General features: G+C 41.5%; 2 protein-coding genes across 4 annotated transcripts in view; both read left to right on the top strand.

Moving 5' to 3' along the window:
- Positions 1 to 9,458, top strand: part of adamts12 (ADAM metallopeptidase with thrombospondin type 1 motif, 12) — a 36,278-nt gene extending 26,820 nt beyond the window's left edge. The window contains exons 11-24 of the mRNA XM_034238335.1: positions 78 to 223; positions 731 to 900; positions 1,361 to 1,494; positions 1,767 to 1,887; positions 2,780 to 3,024; positions 3,422 to 3,563; positions 3,683 to 3,809; positions 4,330 to 4,540; positions 4,630 to 5,814; positions 6,684 to 6,836; positions 6,990 to 7,166; positions 7,645 to 7,791; positions 7,914 to 8,067; positions 8,278 to 9,458. Of these exons, the coding sequence (XP_034094226.1) occupies positions 78 to 223; positions 731 to 900; positions 1,361 to 1,494; positions 1,767 to 1,887; positions 2,780 to 3,024; positions 3,422 to 3,563; positions 3,683 to 3,809; positions 4,330 to 4,540; positions 4,630 to 5,814; positions 6,684 to 6,836; positions 6,990 to 7,166; positions 7,645 to 7,791; positions 7,914 to 8,067; positions 8,278 to 8,393 (3,228 nt within the window). The 3' untranslated portion in view covers positions 8,394 to 9,458. The remainder of the gene's footprint in view (positions 1 to 77; positions 224 to 730; positions 901 to 1,360; positions 1,495 to 1,766; positions 1,888 to 2,779; positions 3,025 to 3,421; positions 3,564 to 3,682; positions 3,810 to 4,329; positions 4,541 to 4,629; positions 5,815 to 6,683; positions 6,837 to 6,989; positions 7,167 to 7,644; positions 7,792 to 7,913; positions 8,068 to 8,277) is intronic.
- Positions 9,459 to 18,269: 8,811 nt separating this feature from the next.
- Positions 18,270 to 25,582, top strand: fgf10b (fibroblast growth factor 10b). 3 transcript variants are annotated; one of them, XM_034236586.1, is made up of 5 exons: positions 18,270 to 18,424; positions 18,497 to 18,577; positions 18,887 to 19,590; positions 24,305 to 24,408; positions 24,756 to 25,582. In XM_034236586.1, the coding sequence occupies exons 3-5, from the start codon at positions 19,140 to 19,142 to the stop codon at positions 24,945 to 24,947; spliced, it is 747 nt and encodes a 248-aa protein (XP_034092477.1). In that variant the 5' UTR covers positions 18,270 to 18,424; positions 18,497 to 18,577; positions 18,887 to 19,139; the 3' UTR covers positions 24,948 to 25,582. The 3 variants fall into 3 exon arrangements, with proteins under 3 accessions (XP_034092477.1, XP_034092458.1, XP_034092469.1); XM_034236567.1 differs by having other exon boundaries at positions 18,270 to 18,577; XM_034236578.1 differs by lacking the exon at positions 18,270 to 18,424 and having other exon boundaries at positions 18,551 to 18,577; positions 18,696 to 19,590.
- Positions 25,583 to 26,022: the final 440 nt, after the last annotated feature.

Below are 26,022 nucleotides of genomic sequence, written 5' to 3'. Positions count from 1 at the left end.
GGATACAAGGCTTGTACTGACACAAAGTACTTAAAGTGTCATTTTACAGGTCTTATTTGTGTGATTTTCTCCTACAGTGGTGTATCTCAGGAGAGTGTGTGATTGTGGGTAAACTCCCAGAGAAGGTGAATGGAGGCTGGGGACAGTGGACGAAATGGTCTCACTGCTCCAGGACCTGCGGGACTGGAGTTCAGTCAGCAGAGAGGGAGTGTAACAACCCCAAGTAAGAGCTGATTTTAAATCTGCCATTGAAGTATTTCAGGGCACTACTTTTTTTTGTACATATACCTGCCATAAACCTGTTTATCTTCCAATGGCAAGTCTAACACAATTCATGTTTTTTTTCTTTCAAATGGTTGATTGAAATTATGCTACCGAACAAAAAAGAAGCCAATAAATAGAATGAAAAATAGTTGGACCAAGGGATTTCATTAGCCTCCTCTACTAGCAGAAAACTCGATTGTTCCAACTCTATATTTTTATTAATTAGTGTATTCTTATCTTTTTTTCCCTTTTTAAAACAAAATCCCTGATAGCTCCTCTACACTTGCATAAAACCTCACAAGAATCATACACAACAGACGGTCTTGCATCTTAATTAAAACCACACCATCTACAAATGTTTCTGTCATGTCAATTTATGTAATAATTCTTCTCCAGTCTCATCTGTCATGTCTCACTTCACTAAATTCAAAAAGAAAACAAAGTCTTTCTCTTGTTTTTTCTCCAGACCAGAGTTTGGTGGCAAGTACTGCACCGGGGAAAGGAAACGTTATCGGACCTGTAACACAAAGCTGTGTCAGAATAATGAACCAAGCTTTCGAGAGATGCTGTGCAGCGAGTTTGACACTGTGCCTTACCACAATGAGCTCTACCAGTGGGTCCCTGTGTCCAACCCAAGTGAGTGATCAAAGCCTCAAATATAAAGATAAGTTTAGATACTACAGAAAGACAGACACACACCCTTTAATTAGCCCTTTTTTCCTACCACATCAATCTGAAGCTGCGATTATGTATGTCACCCAACAGATGGCAGCATTTACACTAAAAAGCAATCGCAGCACACAATGCAGTTGGTTGAAGTTGTATGTGGTTTTCAGTTAACTGCAGTTAATGTCCTTGCTGAAGTCTACTTTATATCAATTCCCAAACTGAAATAACTAGTTATATATAATGTTATTTTATAAGGCTTATTAGGTTTTTTGTTCAATAGAAAAAAGAGCTCCAACATTTCTTGACATCATGATGAAACTTTTGTAAGTATCCCTTGTTACTGATAATCAGGCATGACAATAGTAGACACTCAATAGAATAAAGCTACTTTATTCTCTCCTTTTCCCCACCCTTCAACCATCTTCAGTAAACCCATGTGAGCTGCACTGTCGACCAGTCGTTGAGTATTTTACGGAGAAGATGCTGGACACTGTGACAGATGGGACTCCGTGCTTCATGAACAACAAGTCCAGAAACATCTGTGTCAACGGAGTGTGCAAGGTATTGTGGCTGGGTAAGAGACAGGGGGGGGTGGGGGTGATAGTGGAGCAGGATAGGAGTTTTAGTTTAACATCAGTATAAGTGAGTGAGAAGCTTTTCTGTGCAAACTCGCAACTTATGTGACCCTGTTATGTGTCTCTATATTTGTGTGTGTGTGTGTGTGTGTGTGTGTGTGTGTGTGTGTGTGTGTGTGTGTGTGTGTGTGTGTGTGTGTGTGTGTGTGTGTGTGTGTGTGTGTGTGTGTGTGTGTGTGTGTGTGTGTGTGTGTGAAGGCGGTAGGCTGTGACTATGGCATTGACTCAAACGCTGTGGAGGATCGCTGCGGGGTCTGTTTGGGTGACGGCACAAGCTGTGAGACGGTCTACAAGTCGTTTGATGAAGAAGAAGGCTTTGGTAAGTTTGACACAATGAATTTTTGAGCAAATTGAATGATCCAGACCTAAGATTTGATCCAATTATAAAACTGTAATGCAAAACAGACAACCTTCTAATGAGGAGGAGCTTTGATATACCCACTAGACGAGTGTGAAATAGCAGAATTTTAATTTATGTCTACAGGCAGAAAGTCATTTCAGGACAGTTCATTAGCATTACTCCAATGTTTTGTGATGCTGTTGTCATGGCAGCCTTCTGGTCCACAAGGTGCAGCTGTTTGTCCTGCTGGTGTTTGTGTGTGTGTGCGAGTGTGTGTCTATCTTCAGGCCCATGCTTTTATTCAGCTAAATCTTATCTATATCTGACATATCTTTGGCTAATTTAAAAAAAAGTATAACTCACATGCAGAGTCAACACACGGCAACATTTATCGAGAAAGAGGCTCTAAAACAATACAAAAACGTTCTTCCTTCTTTGCCTCTCTTTCTCTCTGCCTGTGTGTTTGCCCCGCACAGCATCCTTTCTAGATAACCAGCCCAGATGTGTAAAACTTCAAAAGGCTTAGACCAGGGGAAAACCTCCCCCTCCTTTGCACAAACACAGAAACACACACACCTTCCCACAAACATCATTAAACTCCAGAGACCTACTCATAGCTGCTTTCGTCCTCCCCCATCCAGCCCCCCATCCACACACAATAAAAAACAGAGACAAGGCAGTGCCCCCCACGCCGAATACGCACACTCACACACACACACACACACATGCCAACCACCCCCACAGACCGAGCCCACCCTCTATTAAAGATCAGAGAGAAACTGTCTGGTAGTCTGGATGTGAGTGTGGCAGCAGCCATGGTGGGCCATCCATTACCTCGCGGTGACTCTGACTCCCCTCTCCACTCTCCCAGGGTACATGGACGTGGGTGTGATACCTGAGGGGGCACGGGACATCCTGGTAAAGGAAGTGGAGGAAGCAGGTAACTTCCTGGTTCTGAAGACCGAGACCTCTGAGGAGTATTTTCTCAATGGCAACTTTATCATCCAGTGGAATGGGGAGTACCAGGCCGGCGGGACGACATTCTACTACGAACGCAGCGGGAACATGGAGAACCTCACGGCGCCTGGACCCACCTCACATCCCGTCATGCTGCAGGTAGGGTCAATCTGCGAAGGGTCATTGTTTTTTGTAGTTTTTAAAAATGTTTGTATTTGAGAGATATATAGCATTAATCAGAAATCCACAATGTAACTCAGTGTCTTTTGAGGGTGGTTTCAACCAATCAGGGATAGAGAAAGGGACTTTAGGATAGCCAACCATAGCCAACCATTCAGAGCATGCACATGGTGCATGTTTTCCAATTGAGCCTAAACATATCTGCGTGAAGGATTAGATCACAATAAATACAGACAGTATATAAACAATTGTTCTCTCAAATACTCAAAGACACCAGATACTAAAATGAAATTGAAGGGGAATTGAACATTTGTTTGTATGTCCAATATTTCATGTTGAAATCATACTCTACATTAAAATTCATGTGGCTGTCCAGTTGCTGTTCCAGGAGAAAAACCCAGGTATAAAGTATGAGTACATCATCAAGAAGACAAAAGGGACAGGAAATGAGGTCATCGAACCCATCTACAGGTGGAGGCACGGGGCATGGACTGACTGCAGCACCACCTGTGGCTTAGGTTGGTGTTGCATTAGACAAGAGGGATCGTCATTCTAAACATTTTTGATGGTAAATAATTTCAGTGACATTTAAGTAACGGCCTGGTCATTCCGCTTTCTGTATTCCTGGCTGCTTTAGGTCAGCAGCACCAGCCTGTGCGGTGCTTTGAGATGGACGTGGGTGTAGTGGATGAGTCTCTGTGTGACCCGGCCAGCCGTCTGGAAGACAGAATCCGAAAATGCAAGATTATGGATTGTCCTGCAAGGTCCTCACTCTCAAATACTGTTTAACTGTTTTTCAGTCACTGTCAGTATATTTGATTTGGAAACGTATTGGTTATGGAACCTCAATACTGTTTTTGTTAACAACTGAAATGTGTTCTCAGAACATATTTAAAAATGCCAGGTAACGACAGTCGTTACTTGGCCTGGACAGATTTATAGTCTTGTTTACTGAAACAGTTTGTGATTTGTGTGCATTGGGCTAGTTTTATCTTGCATGGTTCATTGTGTTTTGAGAGCATATAAAATGTTGTAAGTTGTTGTATGAAAAAAAATGTAGTTGTGTATAAAAACATATGTTTTCCTTAAAGCAATGTATTCCAAAACGCATGGTTTTGGTTCAATGGTATCAAACATTTAGAAATTATAAGCAGCCCTCTTCATTGTCAGAAGATGACACAATCATCTGCTTGCCATCTGCTCCCCATTTATTTTTAAAAGGCCATCAAATCTCTTCTTTCTGGTTTATTCAACCTCATTTTCTGTCCATCCCCTCTTTCTCAGGTGGTGGGTGGGTGGCTGGCAGCAGTGTACTTCCACCTGTGGATCTGATGGGGTACGGAAGCGAACGGTGCTCTGTGTTCGGACAGTCTCAGGGGAGGAAAGGGTGCTCCACCCTGCCGAGTGCAAGCATCTCTTAAAACCCAAACCTGTGGTGCCGTGCAACAGAGATGTACCCTGTGGTCTGAACTGGGTTGTCAGCAACTGGGAAGAGGTAGGATCATTTTTTTAACTGATGATTTATTTTTTATATTACTGCCTTTTCTGAGTTAATGTATAATTTGTGTTGTTCCTTCTCTGCAGTGCCCAGTCACATGTGGAGGCAGTGTTCGATCACGTTCAGTCGTATGTGCACCAAAGAAGACCTGCGACCTCTCAACTAAACCTCGGACCAGATCACTGTGCGCCCTACAGAGCTGCCCTAACTCAGGTCTTCGTAGACGCCCCGGTCCTCCTCCTAAATATCGCCAATTGTACCCTCCTAAGAGCAGCCCCACCAACCACTCCACGCCCACACCTACCTGGACTCCCCCGAGCACCATGGCCACATCTGCACCCACAGCTGCTGTCACTGTGAGGAAGAAAACAACCACCAAAGAAACTACAACAGCTTTCATCCTTACCACTGCTTCCCCTCTAACCCCTCAAACCACAATCCCTGAAATCATAGACACAGATGATTATGAGCCCAATGTTCACGTGAGAAAAAATGAGGATAAGAGAGGGAAAGTCTTCCCATCTAAAGTCAATTCTGCTGAAAAGGACATAAAAACTAAAGGCATTGTAAAGGTAAAAGTTCAGGAGGAGGGAGAGGAGGGCAGTACACCAAATTTGGGGATGTATACTCCAGGATATGATTATGCTGTTGATGATAGGACAACAAAGGAGGAGGGTATTATTGACCTGGATGTTTCCACATCTACACCCCTGAGAAATCCTCTTAAATCAACAACACCAACACTACATATCCTTATTACACCCACTTTACAAACAAATCCGCCTACCGTGCACACAACCAAAGCACCCACCACCTACCCCGCCCCACACACCAGTACTGAATCATGGGCAAAGACCACTCAACACTATCCCTTCTCAGATCAACACACAACCTCTCGTATTAACCCACACAGCCCTTGGACACGCAGGGTTCCCCTCACCACTCCCAGATATCACACAGTACCATCAAAATCTGGTTTCAACACAACACAAGCGTATTCCACAACTAGAAGAAAACCTTTCACCACTGCAGCAACCCCCAAGTCTACAGTGAAGATCATTAAACAAAAGAAGCCTGCAGTGACACCAAGGAAAACCAGTTCTACCACTCGTCCTAAAAATCCTTCTTCCTCGTCTAAAGGAAGTCGCACCAAGAACAAAAACCAGCGACCAGAAGATCCCACAAGCAGCTCCGTCAGTGACAAAAGCAAGCAGATGGCTAGAGAGCCAGTCAGCATGGATATGTTCTGGGTCGTAGGAAACTGGAGCGAGGTGGGTACAGATGTTTTATGCCCATATTATCTTTCATTATTAAGAATCAGACAAGAAAATGTACTTGTTTTCCAAAGAAATTACATTAATGCTGGCCATATTATAAGATACATCTTAATTTTTTGAGATGCTCCTTCCATAAATATGACTCTTATGAAGTGAAAAGCTTTGAAAAACCTGAAGTTTACCACATGCTGTGGCATATGATGCAGACAGATGTAAACATTGTTGTATGTGTGACGTTTTTTGATTGTCAATCGACTGTAGTCATCACTCTTTTTTTTCTGAATGTTCGGCCTTGGTAAACATTCACTTGCAAAGCTAGGAGAGACTGGAAAAAACAGTGTCACGCACACAACTGAATTAAAGTCTGTTCTGTAAGCTCTATCTACCTTCTCTGGAGGTCAACCAATGCTGGGTGATGAAAAGGGTCACTAATGTGATTTAGTCCAAAAATGTCACCACAGAAATCCAGTTGATACTGCTGCTAATGCAAGTGCTCTCCTCAGTGGACAATAGGCTGCGTGATGTTGTGTTACCTCATTCAGCAATCAATAGTGACTTACCATGTATTTCATTTAATATCTTCAAGTTTGTCGGTCAAGTAAAAGTAATTTTCAAAGGCTTCTTCGTGGTAGGAAATCAAATGATGTATGATTTAGAACATGGTTATGGGATGATCTTTTATCAGGAAGAAACAGGCTCAAAATGCACAGAAAGAGATTTTTTAAATTTCTGGTTGTTTTTTTATTAAGATTTGCTAAATATTTTCTTTTCAATATTATTGCCTCACATGTCTCTTTTAAAATGTGTCCATCAAAGTATACACATAAACCCAAGGCAAGTTCTAATAAGAACACGTTCCTCAGTGTTCAACAACATGTGGGATTGGAGCAATATGGAGGACAGTAACATGCAGCTCCCAGAATGATGAGGACTGTGCCAGCAAGAAGAGACCTGAGCCCGCGCGCACGTGTCACCTGCAGCCCTGTGCCACCTGGCAAAGTGGCAGCTGGAGCAAGGTGAGTAACGTTAGATTTCCTCCAGTCACCGAATCCGAGAACTTTACTCAATACTTAATCATCCGTTACTTTTCCAAATGATGAAATGGGTTTGTTGAGTTCTCAAGTGCCAGGTCTTTCTAAGGCATTCAATTTCACCATGATGTTCTCCAGTGTCCTGAAAACTGTGCATTGGTGGGAAGGAGGTACCGTGAAGTCCAGTGTATGGATTCTCAGAGTAAACGTCCCCTCAGACCTTTCCACTGTCAAGCTGTGTCCAGCAGACCCCTCAGCACCCTGACCTGCCCCCACAAGCCCTGTATGACCTGGAGCACATCACCCTGGGGACCGGTAGGACCATTTTACACATCCAATCTCTTTATGTTACAATTAGGCAATCTTTTTTTCACTAGCTTTAAAAAACAAAAAAAGGAATATCCATGTTTATCTATTTTTCAATAATAATCAAAGAGTTTTGATTTTATTTTCCAATATTTGAAAGTATACAGACTTAAGGTAGAGGCAGATATCTTCATAATTTGAGAGAACTAAACCATTCATGTTTTTTCTAGAAACCATTTTCACTAAAGGTCATAACTAATGTTCACATGATGTAGCCCCTACTAAATGAATAATATTATTAACTTAGTTTAAAGTGTATAACAAAACAAGTCAAATTCAATCAAATATTACATTGAGGATTTAGGCTATTCTAGCGGCGTTGTCAAAGCCAAATGTGTGAGTATTGTCACATTTATGTCCCAAAATATATGGATTTTACAATTACGCAATTACAATTACCTTCCTTATATCCCTGTGTTTTCCTCAGTGCTCTGGCAGCTGTGATGAAGGTGTCCATGAGCGGCTGGTGTACTGTCCCGAGCCTCATCGCTGCAGCACCACACTGAGGCCAAACAGCACACAGCCCTGCAGTCTTAAGCCCTGCACCGACTGGAGGGCCGAGGACTGGGAGGAGGTCAGGCTCACATCATCAAGATTTACCCAGAGCAATGAGGGCATTTCAAAATGTTTGGCAGTTTAATATTCCTAGAAGTGGACCTGATGACCATGATTATCGTTTTGTGTGTGTCTTTGCAGTGCTCTGTGAGCTGTGGTGGGGGTCAGCAGCAGCGTGAAGTCAACTGTTTGAGTGAGCAGGATATGGCCGTCATGCCCAACAGCCTCTGTGAGAAGATATCCAAACCAGAAACACTCAGGAAGTGCAATATGCAGGAATGCAAGACCAACACAGGTTTGTACGCAACGATTAGTCTGTCTGGTAGCCTAGCAGGGTCACTGTGGGCACACTTATTTGTAGCTAACCTCACCCTAAATCACCTTAAATAAAATAAATATGACCTGTCCTGCGATGTTTCATGGCACATATTTTCTCTGTTTTTAATATGTGCTATATAAATAAAGTGGATTGGATTTGACGTCTGTCTCATGTTCCTTCTTGCAGGTGCCGTTTGCAGGAAAAACACCATGACCTCTCGCTTCTGTGACAAGCTGAAGCTGCTGGGTCGCTGCTCCCTCAGGTCCATCCAAAGACAGTGTTGTGTCACCTGTCGGCCTTAGTCAGGGTTACACACCCACATATGTATCAAAATCAACACATCCGGACTACAGTCACACTTACTGTACTGTCTTGCTACACTGACATATAACCATTCCATCAACAGTCTGACACGTCCAAACCAAATAGCTAATAACCCCAACGAGCACACGTTAATCGGCACAAATAAAACCTGGATCAGCTCACATCTTATATAGTCATAAGTACATAAAGACATGTATATAGTGAGCAAGAGAACAAGCCAAAAACACTGATGATGAATGAACCTATAGGGACAAATCTCAGAGCTTAATGTTAATAGATTCATGTTGAGGTGAGCAGAAATGCTTATTGGGATTAAAATATTTCTGCTGTCAATATTTCTTTTGTTAAACATTTTTTATGAATTAACTGCCACATTTAGATTTGGACAGATGTTTAAGGACAGTGTTCAAAATATACCATAACTTAAAAAGTATTTACTGGTTCAAAGTACAATAATTCAGTAGAAACAGACTGGAAAAAAAACATGAAAGTAAATCAAATTAATAATTTAGTAGAAAATCACAATTCAAGTTCAAGCGTTACCCCTACACAACTGTGATACATGTGCCTTTGTAATCAAGGAGCATGACTCACAACTCTACACTAAAGTTACCAGTTATATTTTTATTTGAATGGTAACAGGTAAAAAGAGAATGTAAATAACGTTTTTTTTTAGACTTCTATTGTTAATAGCAATAATTAACTGTGTTTTTTCTTTTATATTTTACTTTTTTCTGCTTGAATTGTGGTTTCATCCTCAGAGTTGGCACTGTGTGTTTACATTTTCCTGGGTACAAGTTCCTGTTTTAGTCATTTGTTGTTACGATTGTCAATGATAATTCAAACCTGTGTTGCTCCTCCTCCTAGTGTGAGATTGACCAATGAGAAAGAGGTGTTGCAGGTCATCCCTCTCAGGTCCCTTCTTTGTTTGTATGATGTTGTACAGGCATTACCATTGCCATTGTCACCTTGACTAATTTTTACCTATGTTTTCTATAATAAATGTGACAATAAAATGTGTTAATAAAATAACATGAATTGTTTTGGGTTTTTCCCCTGATTTTCTACATTTAAAGCAATTTATGTAAACATTCAATTTTAGCCTGTAACTTTTGACTGCAAATATTGTGTCACCTGGCCAAATAGCTGACAGCATAGTAGTATCATGACATATAAAGGAAGGAATCAGATTGGTTTCTTAACAACTTCGCAAGCAGCAATAACATGCAATATGCCTGTTTTGGATGTGCTCTGCATTAGTGTATTACTGTTTGATATGATGCAGTCAAGCTACTCTGGGTGATTTAAATCCAACCGATTATTTATATATATTATTAATAATCCTATTCAAATCTGTAACACGGAACTTCCTGGAGAAAGAAGAAGTTGATGATTACGTAGTACGCATGAGGCACAAGCATTGCTGGAATACCATAGTATAAATAACCCTTCTTTGCATCAGCGTCTTCTGCTTTCTGACCTTTCATGTCAGCAAGGTCATTCTCGCCTGAGTAACACCAGAATCGGCAGCAGCGGGCTCTGTTTCAGGGATCGGGTTCAACTGGCACAGATTTCCCAGGATCCTCTGTGCCAGATAACTTGACACGAACGGACACTGCCCCACTGCATGCGTCCTTCTGCTATCATTCGAGCCAGAGACCAAGAGTTAGTCAGCTGTAATGGAAGGAGTAACACAATACTAGGTCAATGTAGCTCATGTCCTAAAAACCAGCAGTGTGTGTGCGTGGGGGAGGCTGTGTGTGTTTGTATGTGTGTGTAATGTGTGTTATCATGACGAAGCAAACACCATCAAGTTGTATTACATAACATCTCTCATACTGTCATCATTGTGTGTTGCTTTATTTGTAGAATTGCACAATTCAGAAAGAAGCTATTTAGATTTTAAACTCATAAGGAAATGCATGGGTAATATAAAATATCAGATTAAGATTTAACGGTGTATTTACTCTTCATAGAAAATGTATTTCAATGCTTATTTATGATTTGAAAGGTCCCACAAGGGCTTTAGACATCTTATTAAATGACCTAACTGAATCATTTAGGATTAACAGAAGACATAGATCTGAGCGATCCAACACAAAGTCAATTAGCAAGCCTTGCTTATGAAAGAATAAAAATGCTATCTTTATTTATATCGATATATCTAAAAAACAAAACAAAACATGCTTTAATTGCAGATGTCAGTGTACCAAACAGTGACTTATCTGGCACAGGTCAATTCCAGCTGAAAAAAACAACAACAACATAAGTGGTTAGTGTTTAGTTGTTCTCTGAAAATGGCAATAATTGTCATAAAATTACTTTTAACAGCTTAAGCAACACAATGTGTTTTTCTGCCAAACAATTGTGGTTTTGGATTCGATGTTTGAGTATTTACTTCATTGTTTGTAGTTTTTCCAGACTTTCTCTGCACAACGCAGTAGCAAACTGATGTTGGCTCCACAGGTTTACTGCATATTATAGTAATGGTTAAAGTATGCCTGATTGGCAGGTAAGTGGTAAATACAAAATGTCACTGTTAAGTGGGCACAAATGTGTTAGATATTCATCATTAGGGATGGGCAGTTTGCATACAATGTCCCACTATGTTATTTTGTATTATTATATCAATATGTATTAAAAAAGGGATACAAATTCACAGACTATTAGAATATTAGAAATTCACTATTTCCATAAACTTTGCAACAATGCTAATATAACGCACTAAAATATATTTTAAAAGCTTATTGGTAACTTTGTCAAAAAAATTACGGAAGGTTGACAAATATTTATTTATCTTAGTACTAGGAGAGTGCATATTGTCTTATTGCCTGTCATTCTACTCATTATAATAAAAAGTTTGGCTGTAAAATGTGAACATGTGTTGCCCGAGAAGACATAGGACAGTTGGAGAGCCTCAGTTGATCCAGTGACTGAGCTGTAAGTAAATTCCTCTGCCCTGCTGAAACTGACACTCAGCAGAGGAGGATGATGTTGGTGCCTGTTCAGGAGGGGGAAGATAACATGACGAACATCAAATGATCACAGTAAAGCAGGAAAAGCAACCTCATCTTGTAGGTTACCAGACACTCCCCAACACATCAGCCAGGAACACATTAAATATTTACATTTGATGACCAACAGAAGAAAAGAAAAAAAAGGCCTCGAGCGTGAGCCAAGCATCTGTTTGCATGTTGTGTCTTTGCAACATGAGGTAACACATTTTTCTGTGATCAATTAAAAGCTTTAAAGTATTAAACATTAAATGAGAATGTTACTTTAATCTGCCAGTTTAGCCCAAATCCCAGTGTAAACGCAGAGAGGGGCTGGAGGAAGCAGGCAGTGGAAAGTAATCTGTGCACCGACTGGCTGTTGGTTTGGAGGAAGAAGTCCGGTCTGGTGGCTCTCATCTGGACTCCATCAGGCTGCATGTCCCCGGGTGGTGAGACTGGCATCCCTGTACCGGGCCTGTTCCTTTATTAAAGCCTCGGCCTCCTCTGACCAAGCACACACACAGAGCGAGCCCCCGGGAACGCAGACAGACACACACATGGTTCCCATAGGTCAGTTAGGTTGTTTGTGAGATGTGCGTTTGACTCCCTCGTGGCCACATATGGATTTGAGTTTAGGTACATCGGAGCGAGGGGCTTTGCTGTGTAAAACATCTGCTTAATGATAGTGTACCAAAAGGGAGGGGCAATTATACTCACAAGGAGGCCAAGCTAAATCAGAGACACATGACATGAATAAAACACATTTCTACAGTATGACTGGCTAATGCCACATAGTATGTAACAGAAAAACAGATTGCATGGTACTCAGGGCTCGATCCACCTGCCACAGGATCCGCATTAAGCAAACTCAAGAGGCCAAAATGTAGCTTCAGAAAGAAACCCAAACTATGTATGTTACACTTCTATCTCACGTCTAAAACTGATTCAACCCAATAACATTGTTGCTCTAACCTTTTGAGGTCAAGCACGTTGTTATCAAGAAAAGAACATCATTAGACACAGGAAGTGATGCATTTAAAGCCGGCGGGCGACAACATTTCAAACAGAACCAACTGCGTAGTTTGCATGAGCAACAAGGCCATCATGGCTTTTACAGGAAGATAAAGTAACGAGAGCCAAAGAGGGCAAGATTGTACCAACATAAACCACAGTTGGTAGGTTCTGTGATAGAAATAATGTCTGATTTAATAATAAAAAAAGAGAAGAACAAAGTGATACACTAGCAACTGTCTGCTTGTTTGATTTACCTTAAAAGTTAGCGCTGAGCTTCAGTCTGCAATGTTCAAAACAACAGATAAAGCCAGAAATCTAGGTGTAGTCATGGACTCTGACCTGAGTTTCAACAGTCACATTAAAACAGTTACTAAATCAGCCTACTATCACCTAAAGAATATATCTAGGATTAAAAGACTAATGTCACAGCAGGATTTGGAAAAACTTGTCCATGCTTTTGTCTTCAGTAGACTCGACTACTGCAATGGTGTCTTCACAGGTCTCACTAAAAAATCTATTAGAAAGCTGCAGCTGATTCAGAACGCCGCTGCTCGAGTCCTCACTAACACTAAGAAAGTGGATCACATCACTCCTGTTCTGAAGTCTTTACACTGGCTTCCTGTGTGTCAAAGAATAGATTTCAAAATACTGCTGCTGGTTTATAAAGCTTTGAATGGTTTAGGCCCAAAATACATTTCTGACCTCCTGCTAAATTATGAACCATCCAGATCTCTCAGGTCTTCAGGGACTGGTCAGCTTTCTGTCCCCAGAGTCAGAACTAAACATGGTAAAGCAGCATTCAGTTATTATGCTCCAAATATCTGGAACAAACTCCCAGAAACCTGCAGGTCCGCTGCAACTCTGACTACTTTTAAATCCAGGCTGAAGACTTTTCTTTTTGTCGCTGCTTTTAATTGAACTATTCACATCTTAAACTGCACTGTAACTTTTATCACTGTAACTTTTATCCATGTATTTTTTCTTTTAATGTTTATTTTATTAGCTTTTCTTTTTAATGACTGATTTGAAATGCCATTTTCTTAATGTCTTTCATTTTTTGTAAAGCACTTTGAATGGCCTTGTGTTGAAAGGTGCTATATAAATAAACTTGCCTTGCCTTGATCCTAACTTGTTCCTGTTTGAACTCAAATACAAATGTAAATGTATTCACATAATTATTGAGTTAAAGGAATACAACTAAAACAACACTTGATGCTTTCATTACTTTATAAAAATAAATGCAGACGAATAAGAGTTTGCTTTTGACAAGCTAACTTACATGAAACGCTAAAAGTACAAAAGACAATCTTTCCATGTGTTTCCCCTCGATTCCTTTTTCTTTTTGGCATTTCGTACTGTGTGAAATCAAATCTCTGCTGACGCGTATACATTTCCGGTATTCAAGTTTTCATTGCCTTTATTGTAATTATGTTCTGTTTTTGAGAATAGCGTAATAACCCAGCTAGAGCCACAGCCTGGGAGGGATCAGAAGCACATTTGTCTGTTCTATTGCCCATTGTTTTGAACTTTGAAATGCAATTCAGGGATAGATCTATAAAGATACACTAAATGCAAAAGCTGTAGAGCAGGAAAGAGATGAGACCATCTCCAGACCCCGCAAATCTCACTTATATTGCATTTAGGAGATAAAACACAGGCACGGTTACATTTACAAAGAATTTGCTCCTTGGCCTCTAAAGAAATCCTGCAAATCATTTCAGGCCCACATCCCTCTAAGGCACCTACAGAGGACATTACTGTCTTAGTGGAAAGAACAGTAAGAGCTGACTCTTCAGTCTCTGATCCCTTATCTGAGAATCTGACCATGCCTCCAATGTGAAATCATTTAGTGGGAATGCTGACACAGCATTCCCACTATCTGTTATGCTACGCACTAAATTCTTTATTATTTCGCCGGGTTATTTTGCACCTCTTCTTCTCCCACATTCCACATCACGGAAACTCCGTTCAAACATCAAAACTTTCAGCTCGGTCGGGAATCGATGGCTATTACTTTTCTCATTCATAACTTTCATAATTTCAGAGATACATCCCATAATTCATCACATTTTTAACATGGAAGTCAATGGAGAAACTCTTCAGACTTGAACAATCTTCATGCAACTTCAACTGCTAACTGCTCCTTCATACTTTCACTCAGAAACCTCATTCCAACTTTAAAAAGTAACACTGCTTTTCTGATTCGTACTTTTAGAGATATTAAACATTGTTCAGACATTGGTAAAGAGGCCTTCTTCAGATTTTAGAGTGCATGATGTCACAGCTAGAGTGGAGGACAGATTTAATGTTGCCTTCATATTTTCTTTTAAACCTGCCATAATTCCCAAACCCTACATTCCTGAGACATAATTTTTCATGAGGAAACGTAGGAAAACATCTCGTTGCTTGAAAAATAAAAATAAATTAAGCAAAAATAATTAAACAAAATGCCTCTTGAGGACATGAAGTGACAAAAACTTTCAACATGTCTCCATTAAGCCCCATTGTAAGTTCAGCCTCATCTTTCCCCACCACAGTAGCCGCACACCTTTTAGTTAATCTGCCAAAAAGGCCACATTATTAACCCGAAAGTACACAAAAAGTACACTTCAGATGCTCAAGTTCCTTGACATGCTTCACGCTTTGACAATTCACCGATGTTACGGTTCTTCAACAAAACGCTCATATGTAAGAGGTTTATCTCTCATTCAGAACAATGAAAATGCTCTCCTCTCACTGATTACTGCATATCACCATGGAAACCTTTGATCTCTGGACACGTCATTAGCTAAAATATTAACACCTGTGTCATGGAACACGATGATGTCATAACTCCAACTGACATGCTCAGAGCACCAGACTTCAGGTAACAGCTCTATGTTAATTAGGGGGGTCATCATATGCCGTTTCCATCCCTCGCCATAAAAGACGATGTCGCTATAACTCTTATGAAAATGTTCAAAAAGTGCTCAAACTTCACATGTGTGCTAACAGTCCAGCCGTGAAGACATCTACGGGACAGTTTTGAGAGATTTCTTCAAATGCTGTTGCCATGGCAACACAATGCTCACCATGAAACACGGTTTTCTCATAACTTCAGTGAAAATGCTCCAAACGGCCCAAAACTTCACAGGTTTGGTAACGATGCAGCCATCAACGCATCTAAGCGTATTATGGGATGTCATCAAATGCCGTTGGCGACAGATCATTCGCCATTAAGTTAGTTCAAACGTTTGCAGTTCAAATATTCTGCTGCTTTTCCAAGCCTTTTTACTTTATTTTCTTCTCTTATCACACATTCAAGCCCCCAGTGTTCATGTATAATTTCAATCTAAATTATTCACTTTCTTCTTACACATTACATTTCAGCATAGCAGTTTAGCGTCAGCTTTTCAGCATAAAGCATTCCCACTAGCAATTTCTTCAGGAATTGCATTCTCTAGTTTCTAATGAAATCCTGATGCATTAAACTGAGAGCAACACACTGGTCTGAGCTGTCACTGAGCTATTTTACAGTATCTTACCTATCATACTTCTAATAGAAAGAATAGAGCGTCGGTCCATGATTGTCCAGTGAACCGTAGTAGAACGCAGAATGATAAATCACAGACAAGCTATTTCATTTAGTACTTTTCCCCAAAATATTTTCCAACAAACATATTTGCATATTTCCAGGCCACACAATTTGTATATAATAAAATGTTTCTTTCAAGATATTGTCACTTACATTTCTTACAGTCTTACAGTCAAAGTAATTAAACCTCGCCGAGGTTTTTAAAGAAGATAATAGAATACAATGAATGCACAAGATTAACCGATCTAAAATGAGTATTTGGTATTTGTGTCTATTTGTGCTCATTTTAAATTCAAACATTTAAATGAGCTATCTTGAGAAAACAAAGGAGAAAAAGCTCTTTACGGAGAGATAATAGAGTTGTGTTTAGTTTGTTTTCTAGTTTATTCTGATTATTTTCTCTTTTTTTCTATTCCACATGCTTTGTAAATGCAAGACAGGACATGTATGTAATAACATGTTGGATAGCCTAATTTTTGCATGACACAAATAAAAAAAACAATTAATAATTAGATAGTTTTCATACAAATGACAAACTTTGATTTAATGATAAATAACATATTTTACTTTAACTACAACATGATAAACAACATTTGTGTTTGAGGAGCTCGGGACCTAAGATTTTCATTGCCATAAGTACACTGTAGCTGTGCACATAATAATAAAACCTTTGAATCTTGAATCTTGAAAATAATATAAACCTTCAATAGAGATACATATACTTAAATCAACATTTAGATCAAATCATTCATTGTAATAACACCATTTAGGTAAAGTAGAAGCCATTTTAAGCAATGAAAATAAATCTAGAACAACTTAATCTACTAATAATCAATAAGAATGATGGCTGCTCCTCCCAGCTCTGTTTCCTCTGCACTGATTCAGGTTATCACATTGGGAAGGACACCACAAAGGAAGCCATGATAAGATAGCTTTGTTTGTATCCCAGATAAAGCCATGCCAAGACCAGACTGCTGTTCTGGCCATAGATCGTTGACAGACATTAAAGCAGGCACTACAAACTGGGACTTAGGGCAAGGAAAGCGAGGAAGAGGACAGACCCGGACATTAAAAACACAAAGATCAGGGAGGACAGATAAGACTGCCAGCACAAGTTTAGTTTATCACAGCAGATGGTTAGAAATGTCACCACATGGCCCTTGATCATTGTTAACATCTTAATAAGACTTTAATTGTCTCTCTGGTGTTGCAACACTCTTTGCATAATGTGAAGTGTTTATTCTAACCCTGCTACTTTTGTGTCGATTGAAAAAGAAATAATGTAATTGAATCAAAAAGATACATTTATATCTAACTTTGCCTTGTCAGTGTGCTTCGTGAGAACAGTGACCGTCCCTAATATTTTGCACATTCACTCCACATATTGTGCATTGTTGTCTAGTCCGCTATGATATTGTCCATCCTGTGCCTGCCTTGCCTTGAGGAGCAAATGATGCATGGTTCGTTTAAGAGAGTCTCATTGGCCGAGGAACACTCAGACACCTGAGTCCCAAAGGAAGGCGGAGGTCTGCTGAGTGAAACTAGAGAGCTTCATTGCATTACAGATAACACACTACGATAAAGTGCCTTGAGGGAAAGAGAGAGGAGAGAAGATGGCCGTGATAAGACCAGCTTCCAGAAGGAACCGGCCATAGTAACTTAATATGATTGATTGATAATATGATGATTTTGATCTGAAGAGATAGAGCAGGATGACCACTTGTTAGGATTATCACATCTTAATGAGTAATAAGTGGGTCTACATTTTGTATTCATTCACACTCAATCTTACACAAGATAACAACAAAAAAACACGAGTCCTACCATACAGAAAACAGAACAACCCTTTGATTATTCAATAAAGCCATCACCAGTACAATCTTTAGCCTTAGGGACAGATCCAATACTACCAGACGGCTTCTTCCTGCCCTGCTGCATCTACTCAAATAAACCCTGCTATCACCTCTCACACACTCTCATAAGTTAGATCAACTTGTATGTAGGCGTAGGCACACACACACACACACACACACACACACACACACACACACACACACACACACACACACACACACACACACCACACACACACACACACACACACACACACACACACACACACACACACACACACACACACACACACACACACACACCACACACACACACACACACCGCTCCCATATGTGCGAGGGGAAGTTGAGTAAAGGAGGGAGGGATCAATAACTAACAGAGTTACACAGCTACACACAACACAACACAGTCATTTTCTGTGATCAGCCTCCAGGTGAGGAGATCATACCAGGAATCCTTGTATCAAGAAACCCAACGAAGTGGAGGCAAATCACTCTGACTCAACCCTTAGAGCGAGAGGAAGACCTCCCCAGACCGTTACCTCCATGCTTCATGAAGGTGGAGTCATTTGGGGGTAAATAGATGAAGAGAGAACACAGATGGATTATCTCACATGCGCCCGGATTGACCAGCGTTCCTCTTTAAGTCTTGATTCCTGCTTTTTCTCCTCAGACTGAAATCTGAAAATCCTTTTCTGCACACGTGGAGTGAAGCAGCTATTGGACAGGTAGATTGCCTTTTTCTTTCATTGTACTGGAATTAAGGATTTTTTTTCACATGGCAATCTTTCTGACTGGATATCAGTGAAATTTATATCTTTTTATTTTCTGTTTTTTTTTATTTAGAAAGTGCCTGGAAATAAAAGGGTCACACGAGCAGCCGAGTATAGTCAACATTTACAAACAATTTAGAGCGATTAGAAAACGTAGGGGAAGTGGAAAAACAGGTTCAGTACTGGAATAAACTCAAAAAGTAATCGGTGTGTTGTTTTTGTCGTAATCTTTGTTCATTCAGACTGTTTTATTTTCCAAAACAGACTTTCTGATCTTCAGCCTAAAACTTTATCGGTGGAGAAGAGGACTCACATTGACTTGTTGAACACTATCAAAAATAATTGAGAGGGAAAGAATCTTATCCAGGTGCTAAATAATTGGGACTCTGCAGGGGGACCACCTCGCCGCGTCTGGACTGTGGAGGGCTCCCCTCCCTGCCCTCCCAGCCTTTTCTCGCCCCCAGCAGCATGTCCCAGGCTCTGAGGCTGCCTGTAGTCCTCCACACAGCACACTACCATGATCAGATGGGCTGCTGGAGGGAGTAAGGCTGCCTCTGCCTCGTCCTGCTCCAGGGCTGGGTTAGGGGCTCACGCTGGGACCAGACTGAGATCCCCATCCACACTGCTTTCCTCCCTGTCTTTGCCTCTCCTGGTTGCCCTGGTGTTTTTTTCCTTCTCCCTACCGGGGGCAGCTTGCCACCAGCCCCGCAGAGACAGACTAAGGCTCGCCAACCCTCGAACTCTCAGGGTCCCACTGAACATTTCTGAGACTGAGGTTGTGTCTAGGCCCAGGGCCACTGGGGGCCCCCTGGGTCGGACTGGGGGGCCACAAGGCAGGCATGTGCGCAGCTACAATCATCTCACAGGGGACATGCGGAGGAGGAAGCTGTTCTCTTTCCAGAAGTTTTTCCTGAGGATCGATAGGGACGGAAAGGTCAATGGAACCAAGAGCAAGGATGACCCCTTCAGTAAGTAATTCCTGTTGATATAAATGTGCAAAAGTAGACAGAAAGGAAGGAAGCAGACACCAACGATGATCTGAGTCTATGTGGTGGTGGCTGCAAAAGTTAAATGTGAGAAGAAACCAGGCTCATTTGAGCACACACACATCAGTTTTTACAGCCAAACTGCCTGTGTTAGATTAAGGCTTTTAATCTATGCAGCCAAAACTTTTGACCTTTTAAGGCATTTGTTTATCGCGCACAACAAAGAGCACCTGTGGGACATTTATTGCAATAAGAAACCCTCTTAAATGTTTAGTTATTTCTCATTTGAGAAATCAGGTGGTTGTTCTTTATAAGAAATGCATAAACTGGATATATTACTCTGCGTAAAACATCAAATTTATATAAAAGCATGTTTCTTGGATGATATTCTGAGACTGCCAGCCTGCCCATTGGTTGGTCGTTTGGATGAAGCATTAGAGTCGTATTTTGTTTTAAACCAGACATCCCACTGGTATGTCTCCTGTCCAAACGTTCAGCACAAAGATGGTAGCTCTCAGATGGCTTAAAAAGGAGCAGGGGCTGATAAGGCAGCCATTATCAGGCTGTCTTCACAGCCCTGGTTAAACAGCACTGATAACAACCACAGAAGAACAGGGATAGGGGTGCGAGGGGGAAGGATATGGTTGTCAGTCTCATCGATGCTTTCAGACTTTTTCTGCCTGTCTGTGTCTGTGTCTCTCTCACTCTCCCACTCAGTTTGCTCGCCTGCCAGCCATCGTCCGGCAAATTACATACCCTCCATGACAGATCAGACATTTGTTTAAAGCAGTTTGACATGCTGCACTCAGAGAAACAAGTCTTTAGAGTGATTACACGTTGTATGTTTCGGGATATCAGTCAGTTAAATAGCTTTCTCATTAGTCTTCCAGTGTTCCCACCGAGCTAAGTGTGTGTGCCTATCAGCCAGCAGGCGCTTACATGCTTCAGTGGGTGTGTGATCATATAGCAGCGGAGGATGACACATGTGCTCCCTTATTACTGACACACACACTCACACATACAGTATACATCTCTCACATGCTCTTTTTTCCCTCCCTCCCTCTCCCACTCTGTCTCCCAACCCAGAGTGTATATGGAAGCTTTTAATGTTCCTCTTGGGAGAGCTAAACCACATATTCAATCAAAGTGACTTAGGGGAAATGGCATGGGGAGGCATAATGTCAGGGGAGATGTTTGTTTTGACAAGGTCATGAAAGAGGCAACTTTATTTACTGACCATATCGCAATGCCTTTACTGCATTTTTGTTAGTGGTAGTAGTAGAAGTTGTAAAACTGAAAGGAAGTCTGACTCAGTTATCATAACAGTGGTGTGTGAAATCATCCCAAACTTTATGCATGTTTGGAAGAGGATTTACCACTCTGTCTTCTTTTTTATTGGCCAGCACCTTCTCATTTTTAGGAGTGTGTTGCCATTTCCAAAAGTCAGTTTGAGGTAGTTCAGAGTGAGCATTGAAGGGAGGTGAAAGAGAGCACAGGGGAATCTCTAGAGGTACAAGTTCATGAATGACATGGCTGAACATCATTGTGGCCACATCAAAGCCGCGCGTCTTCAGTATCAATGGTGGTGCCATCAAAAAGCTGTGTCCTGGGGGGGTCTGAGGACACTGTGTGTGGATTATGTGCCCTCATATCAGGTTCACACGGTAAAGGATACTACACAACAGCAGCTTCAGTCTTTGCTCTGGCCCCTGGGGCTAGACATGATCCCAGGGCTGACGTCCTTTGTAGACCCTCGATGGTCCCTTGAAGTGACAAAATATCAAGTTTTTTGCAATGAGTGGAGGATGGCTTACCTTTTGCTGAGCCAGAAGTTGCAAGACAAATCCCACTACATTGATTTTTTGCAATAGATTAATTTATAGATTTACCATGCTTTTCTTAGAGGTGTATGAGATGTGGAGGCTTTGGTTTTGGGTGCCGTCTGTGGCCCTGCGAGGACCCGGCTCACTGTCTGTTAAAGAGCCAGTATCCAGCCTCCCACAGATTTATGGGGATGCCAGCGCAAAACTGTCCCACATGGCTTTCAAACCCGCTGAGCGCCTGTGCTGAGGTTACAGAGAGGCAGAGAGAAAGGGAGGGAGATTATGTTAAAGTCAGCTAAGTAGGTATCTGCATGGCCTAAGTATGTGATTAAAATATGAGTGATTCACAGCTGAGTTCTCCTGAATGTACGACGACTAGCGGCTCTGAGTCAAATATTGCTTAATAAGACTAAAGGCAAAAGTTTGGCGGTAAAACATTTTGGTAATTATCCGAGGTTGTGACAGTGTGAGAGGGTGAGCCTGTCAGGGTTTGAGGGTTTGTGTGTGCGTGTGTATATTTCTGTCCCGCCATCATTTGTGATTCTGTGCTTTAGGGGCCACGTGTGCAAGATGCTTCTGGATATGGTTCAAAACGTGTGTGTGTGTGTGTGTGTGTTATATGTGAATGTGTGCTTAAGTGTTTGTGCATTCATGTCCTTTAATCAAAGCAGTTGCCTTTTGCGTGGGGAAATAACAGATGGTGCTCTTATTGAGGTTTTAGAAGATAAATGTATAGCTTTTCTCAGAGGTGGGGAAAAGGATGCATATCCCTTCTGTGCAGATACATTCTGTGTGGTCTGTATCAAGTGTTATTACTGTGTATCCTGATTTACGCCTTGTTCCACTTCATTTATCCTCATGGGAATGGCAGAAATCCTTTTTTTTAATTTAAAAATAACAGCAAAGCAGGGGTGAGGAGGAATAACAATTCAAGATGCAAAGCACATGATTTCTGGCATCCGACTGCGGAAAAACCACCTTTAATTCTCACTGGCATTGTGTGCCTCCATTCCAAGACCAACGCAACATTTACTGTTGTAACTCCAAACAGAACTCTCAAATAAGCCACACAGAAAAGCAACCAGCATGCAAAAGAAAAACTGCTGTCTCCCCAAATAAACAGCTGAACCTGCACGGCTGGCTGACTTACGGCTACATTTTTCACGTGTGGTTTGTAAAATGTACCACGTAAAAAGCATTGTTGTCACATTTGAGGCTTAATGTAGTAATGTGGAGTAGGCTGTTTTGGTGGTGGTGTTTCCCCATACTTGCAGCCATTAACTCATTACTCTCTGTGGGCCAAGCTCAGCACCAAGCAGAGAACAGTGAATGGAGATTGTGCAGTTTCACAGCCAGGTTAGATTTGCAAGTGCACATTCACCTGCTACAATATCATCTCTGTGTATGTGTGTGTCAGTACGTAGATACGTGTGCGTGCCTGTGTGTGTATGCAACCTGTCTCCCCTCTGCCTCCGGTGGCGGACTTTGATCAGTGATCATTACAGACTTACTAATCCTCACTCCACCCCCAGTCTCACTGTCATGGCTCCTCTGTCCTCCTCTGTTCTCCTTCCTTTCATCCCTCCCATGTTTACAGAGCAGCCAGAGACTGCCATAGATTGTCTTACATCCTCACTCCGTACCCGACACCCGATCCCATACAGAAACCAGCTCCTCTCAGATCTTCAATGGCCGTTGTGATACAGTCCCCACCACCGCCTTGCCGCTTCAGACCTCACTGCCCCGAGGTGCCACTGTTTGAACTAGAAACTGATACAGTCAAGACCTCATAGACAGGAGGGAAGCTGCTCTATTTAACAAAAAAGAGATTGATCTTTGGGGGCACACCTGCATCCTCCACTGTCCCCTCATGTACCAGGCTGGCCCCCAACCACCGGAGAGTGGGCCTGACAGTGGGGCGGGCTACCACACAAACAGTCATCAGACAGAGGAGGGGTTGCTGATCTGATCAAAGGTTGTCGTTGACTGGAGTTCACACCCCACGCTGTGTGTGTGTGTATGTGCACACATGTGTGCTTATCTGGATAAAATAACGACAGCTCACAGGAAGTGGGGAAAGGAAGTCAGGGAGGGAGGCATGAAATCAAACATGCCATGGGAACAGGGGAGGTTAATGTGCGCACAGACACACACACACACACACACACACACACACACACACACACACACACACACACACACACACACACACACAATAAGACGAGACAAGTAGGTTCTGTGGTCAAAGGACACGCTAGGAAGTTATACCTCTCTGACCTCTGATACTTAGACCACACAAATAACCACAGCTGTCAGGGGCAAAAGCATGCCCTTGTTAACTGGGGTATAAATTAGCCCCTCTAACAGCCTATGAGAACCCTGAATTGCTTGCACAGGGACTTGGAAACCTAAAAACCAAACAGAACATAAACAACCTGAGAATCTCTGCGGTATCCACCTATTCATTTTCAAACTAAATGGCTTGCGCAGCTGGAATCTGTTACACAGGTGTAGGTTGTAAAGTGCCTTTATAATATCAACATAACGATAAATCTTGCTTAAGGACTTACGCAGAATTCCCACACTGTGTGTTCCTAAATGTCCTGGAATGAGCGTGCAATATTTTGTTATCCGTTCGTTACTCTCACCCTCTCCGAGTTCTGTAAAACGTTATGGATTTATTTATACAATTCTGTCTCATCTACGAGTCGAAAACACGTTTTCTTTTCTTTGTTTTTTTTTGTCTACGTGAATTTTTTTTTAAGTGTTTTGATCTCAGCAGTTGAGTTACATGCACAAATGACATCAAGCTCCTATGCTCACTGTGAATGTTTACATACATTGATGTAACTGTCTTTTTTGCTGAACCCTAGGCATTCTGGAAATCACATCGGTGGACGTGGGAGTGGTGGCCATCAAAGGGCTGAACAGCAACTACTATCTGGCTATCAGCAGGAAGGGAGAGCTGTACGGAGCGGTTAGTATCCGGGTCAGGGGTCAATCTGAATGCTCCAGAGAAAGAGAGATAGTCTGTCCTTATCAAAGGAGGTCTTATCTTTACTTCTCTAACTGCTGGGTCAACTCTAAAAACAACCAGGCCAGTGCGCACACGTTAACCTCTAACTATGCAATTTTAGAAGAGCACACTAACTTCTACTCTAGCTCACAAAGCAAAACATGCAATATGGATTAAGGAGGAGTAGTAAATAAACACGGTACCATGAGCAACCACAATGGATTTGCACAAGAAAATTATGTGTGTTTTGCCTTAACCTCACATGCCTGGGTTAAAACATTGAAACGTGATACCTACTGTTTTTACAGAGAGAGTTCGGTGTCGACTGCACCCTGAAGGAGCGCATTGAGGAGAACGGCTACAACACGTACGCATCAGCTGAGTGGAGGAACAAGAAGCGGCAGATGTTTGTGGGTCTGAATGTCCACGGGAAGCCGCTGAGAGGGAAGAAAACCCGCAGGAAGAACACGGCCACCCACTTCCTTCCAATTATGGTGTGAACTGGAGGGATCAACAGGGGGAGGAGGATAAGCAGCACTGGACAGAGAGGTTTTCAATAATAAAAAAGCTGTAAAATAAAGACATTCACTGAGAAATCTCATATTGGAAACAAGGCACTAACACTGTTACACAAAAAAATATGGTATCTGCTCCTGACTTTTACTGAGATCACGTACTTTATTTAGTGGGAAAGGATGATATTTGTGTTTTCTGTGGCACCGGATGCAATATTTATCCTTCTTTTCTGTGCCAAACTGTTGCAACTGGAGTATGTATGTAATGCAGACAACACAGGGGATACTGTCCCAGCTAATACTGCGGTAGATGCAGAAGATGTTATTTATAATCCACATTTTACAGCGAGAACCCAGATAATCCGCAAGATAAAAGGAGAGATGAGACTAGACAAGATGAGGGAAATGATTGGTCAGTTCATCACCACAGCATGAATAATAGAGGATGCAACACATTTAAAGCAAATGTTTGATACTTAACCACTGTGTTTTGACTGTAATGTAATGATTTATTTATTTTTGTGAAATATTTAACTGGAGGGGAATACTTACAAGGCAAGCATTCCTTTGCATTCTTTACTTTTTATAGGAACTCTTTTATGTGAAATTAAAATAAAAAATTCTCCTCTGCAATGTAGTTGTCTGACTTCCTCAATACAAGGAAATTGATTTTACTGAAGTGGAACAGCAAGAAGTGAGAAACCCTGCTGAACTTTCAGGTCACAGTTAGTCTATTCTTATCTGAGGGCCAAAAGGCAACTGTAATGCCTCGCCAGATTTTCCATGTGGCAACCATTGCACTAATGATTATTTCCAAAGCAAATAGGAAACATATAGACCAACAACAACAAAATGGGAGGGAGGTTCCTTCTGTGGTATTGCCTGTAGATGCTGACATAATATCCTAATATTACAGATCTGCCACAAAAAATCTAAAATATCAAACGAGCTCTGTCATGTTGGACAGCATCACTTCTGCCAATATGTTTACGGCAGGGCCTTGCAAGTGTGTGGAGGCAGAAAGAGAGATATGACCTGTGTCTGACCACCCATTTCCCTT

Source organism: Gymnodraco acuticeps, unplaced genomic scaffold, assembly GCF_902827175.1.
Source record: "Gymnodraco acuticeps unplaced genomic scaffold, fGymAcu1.1, whole genome shotgun sequence".
NCBI classification, from domain to species: Eukaryota; Metazoa; Chordata; class Actinopteri; order Perciformes; family Bathydraconidae; genus Gymnodraco; species Gymnodraco acuticeps.
This window is presented reverse-complemented; position numbering and strand designations above follow the sequence as displayed.

What these genes read in the sequence shown, in the direction of transcription:
- fgf10b (XM_034236586.1), top strand. Translation starts at nt 19,140, where the DNA reads ATGATCAGATGGGCTGCTGGAGGGAGTAAGGCTGCCTCTGCCTCGTCC. An exon ending in GAGCAAGGATGACCCCTTCA is followed by an intron (nt 19,591 to 24,304) that starts GTAAGTAATTCC and finishes GCTGAACCCTAG; the next exon opens with GCATTCTGGAAATCACATCG. An exon ending in AGGGAGAGCTGTACGGAGCG is followed by an intron (nt 24,409 to 24,755) that starts GTTAGTATCCGG and finishes CTGTTTTTACAG; the next exon opens with AGAGAGTTCGGTGTCGACTG.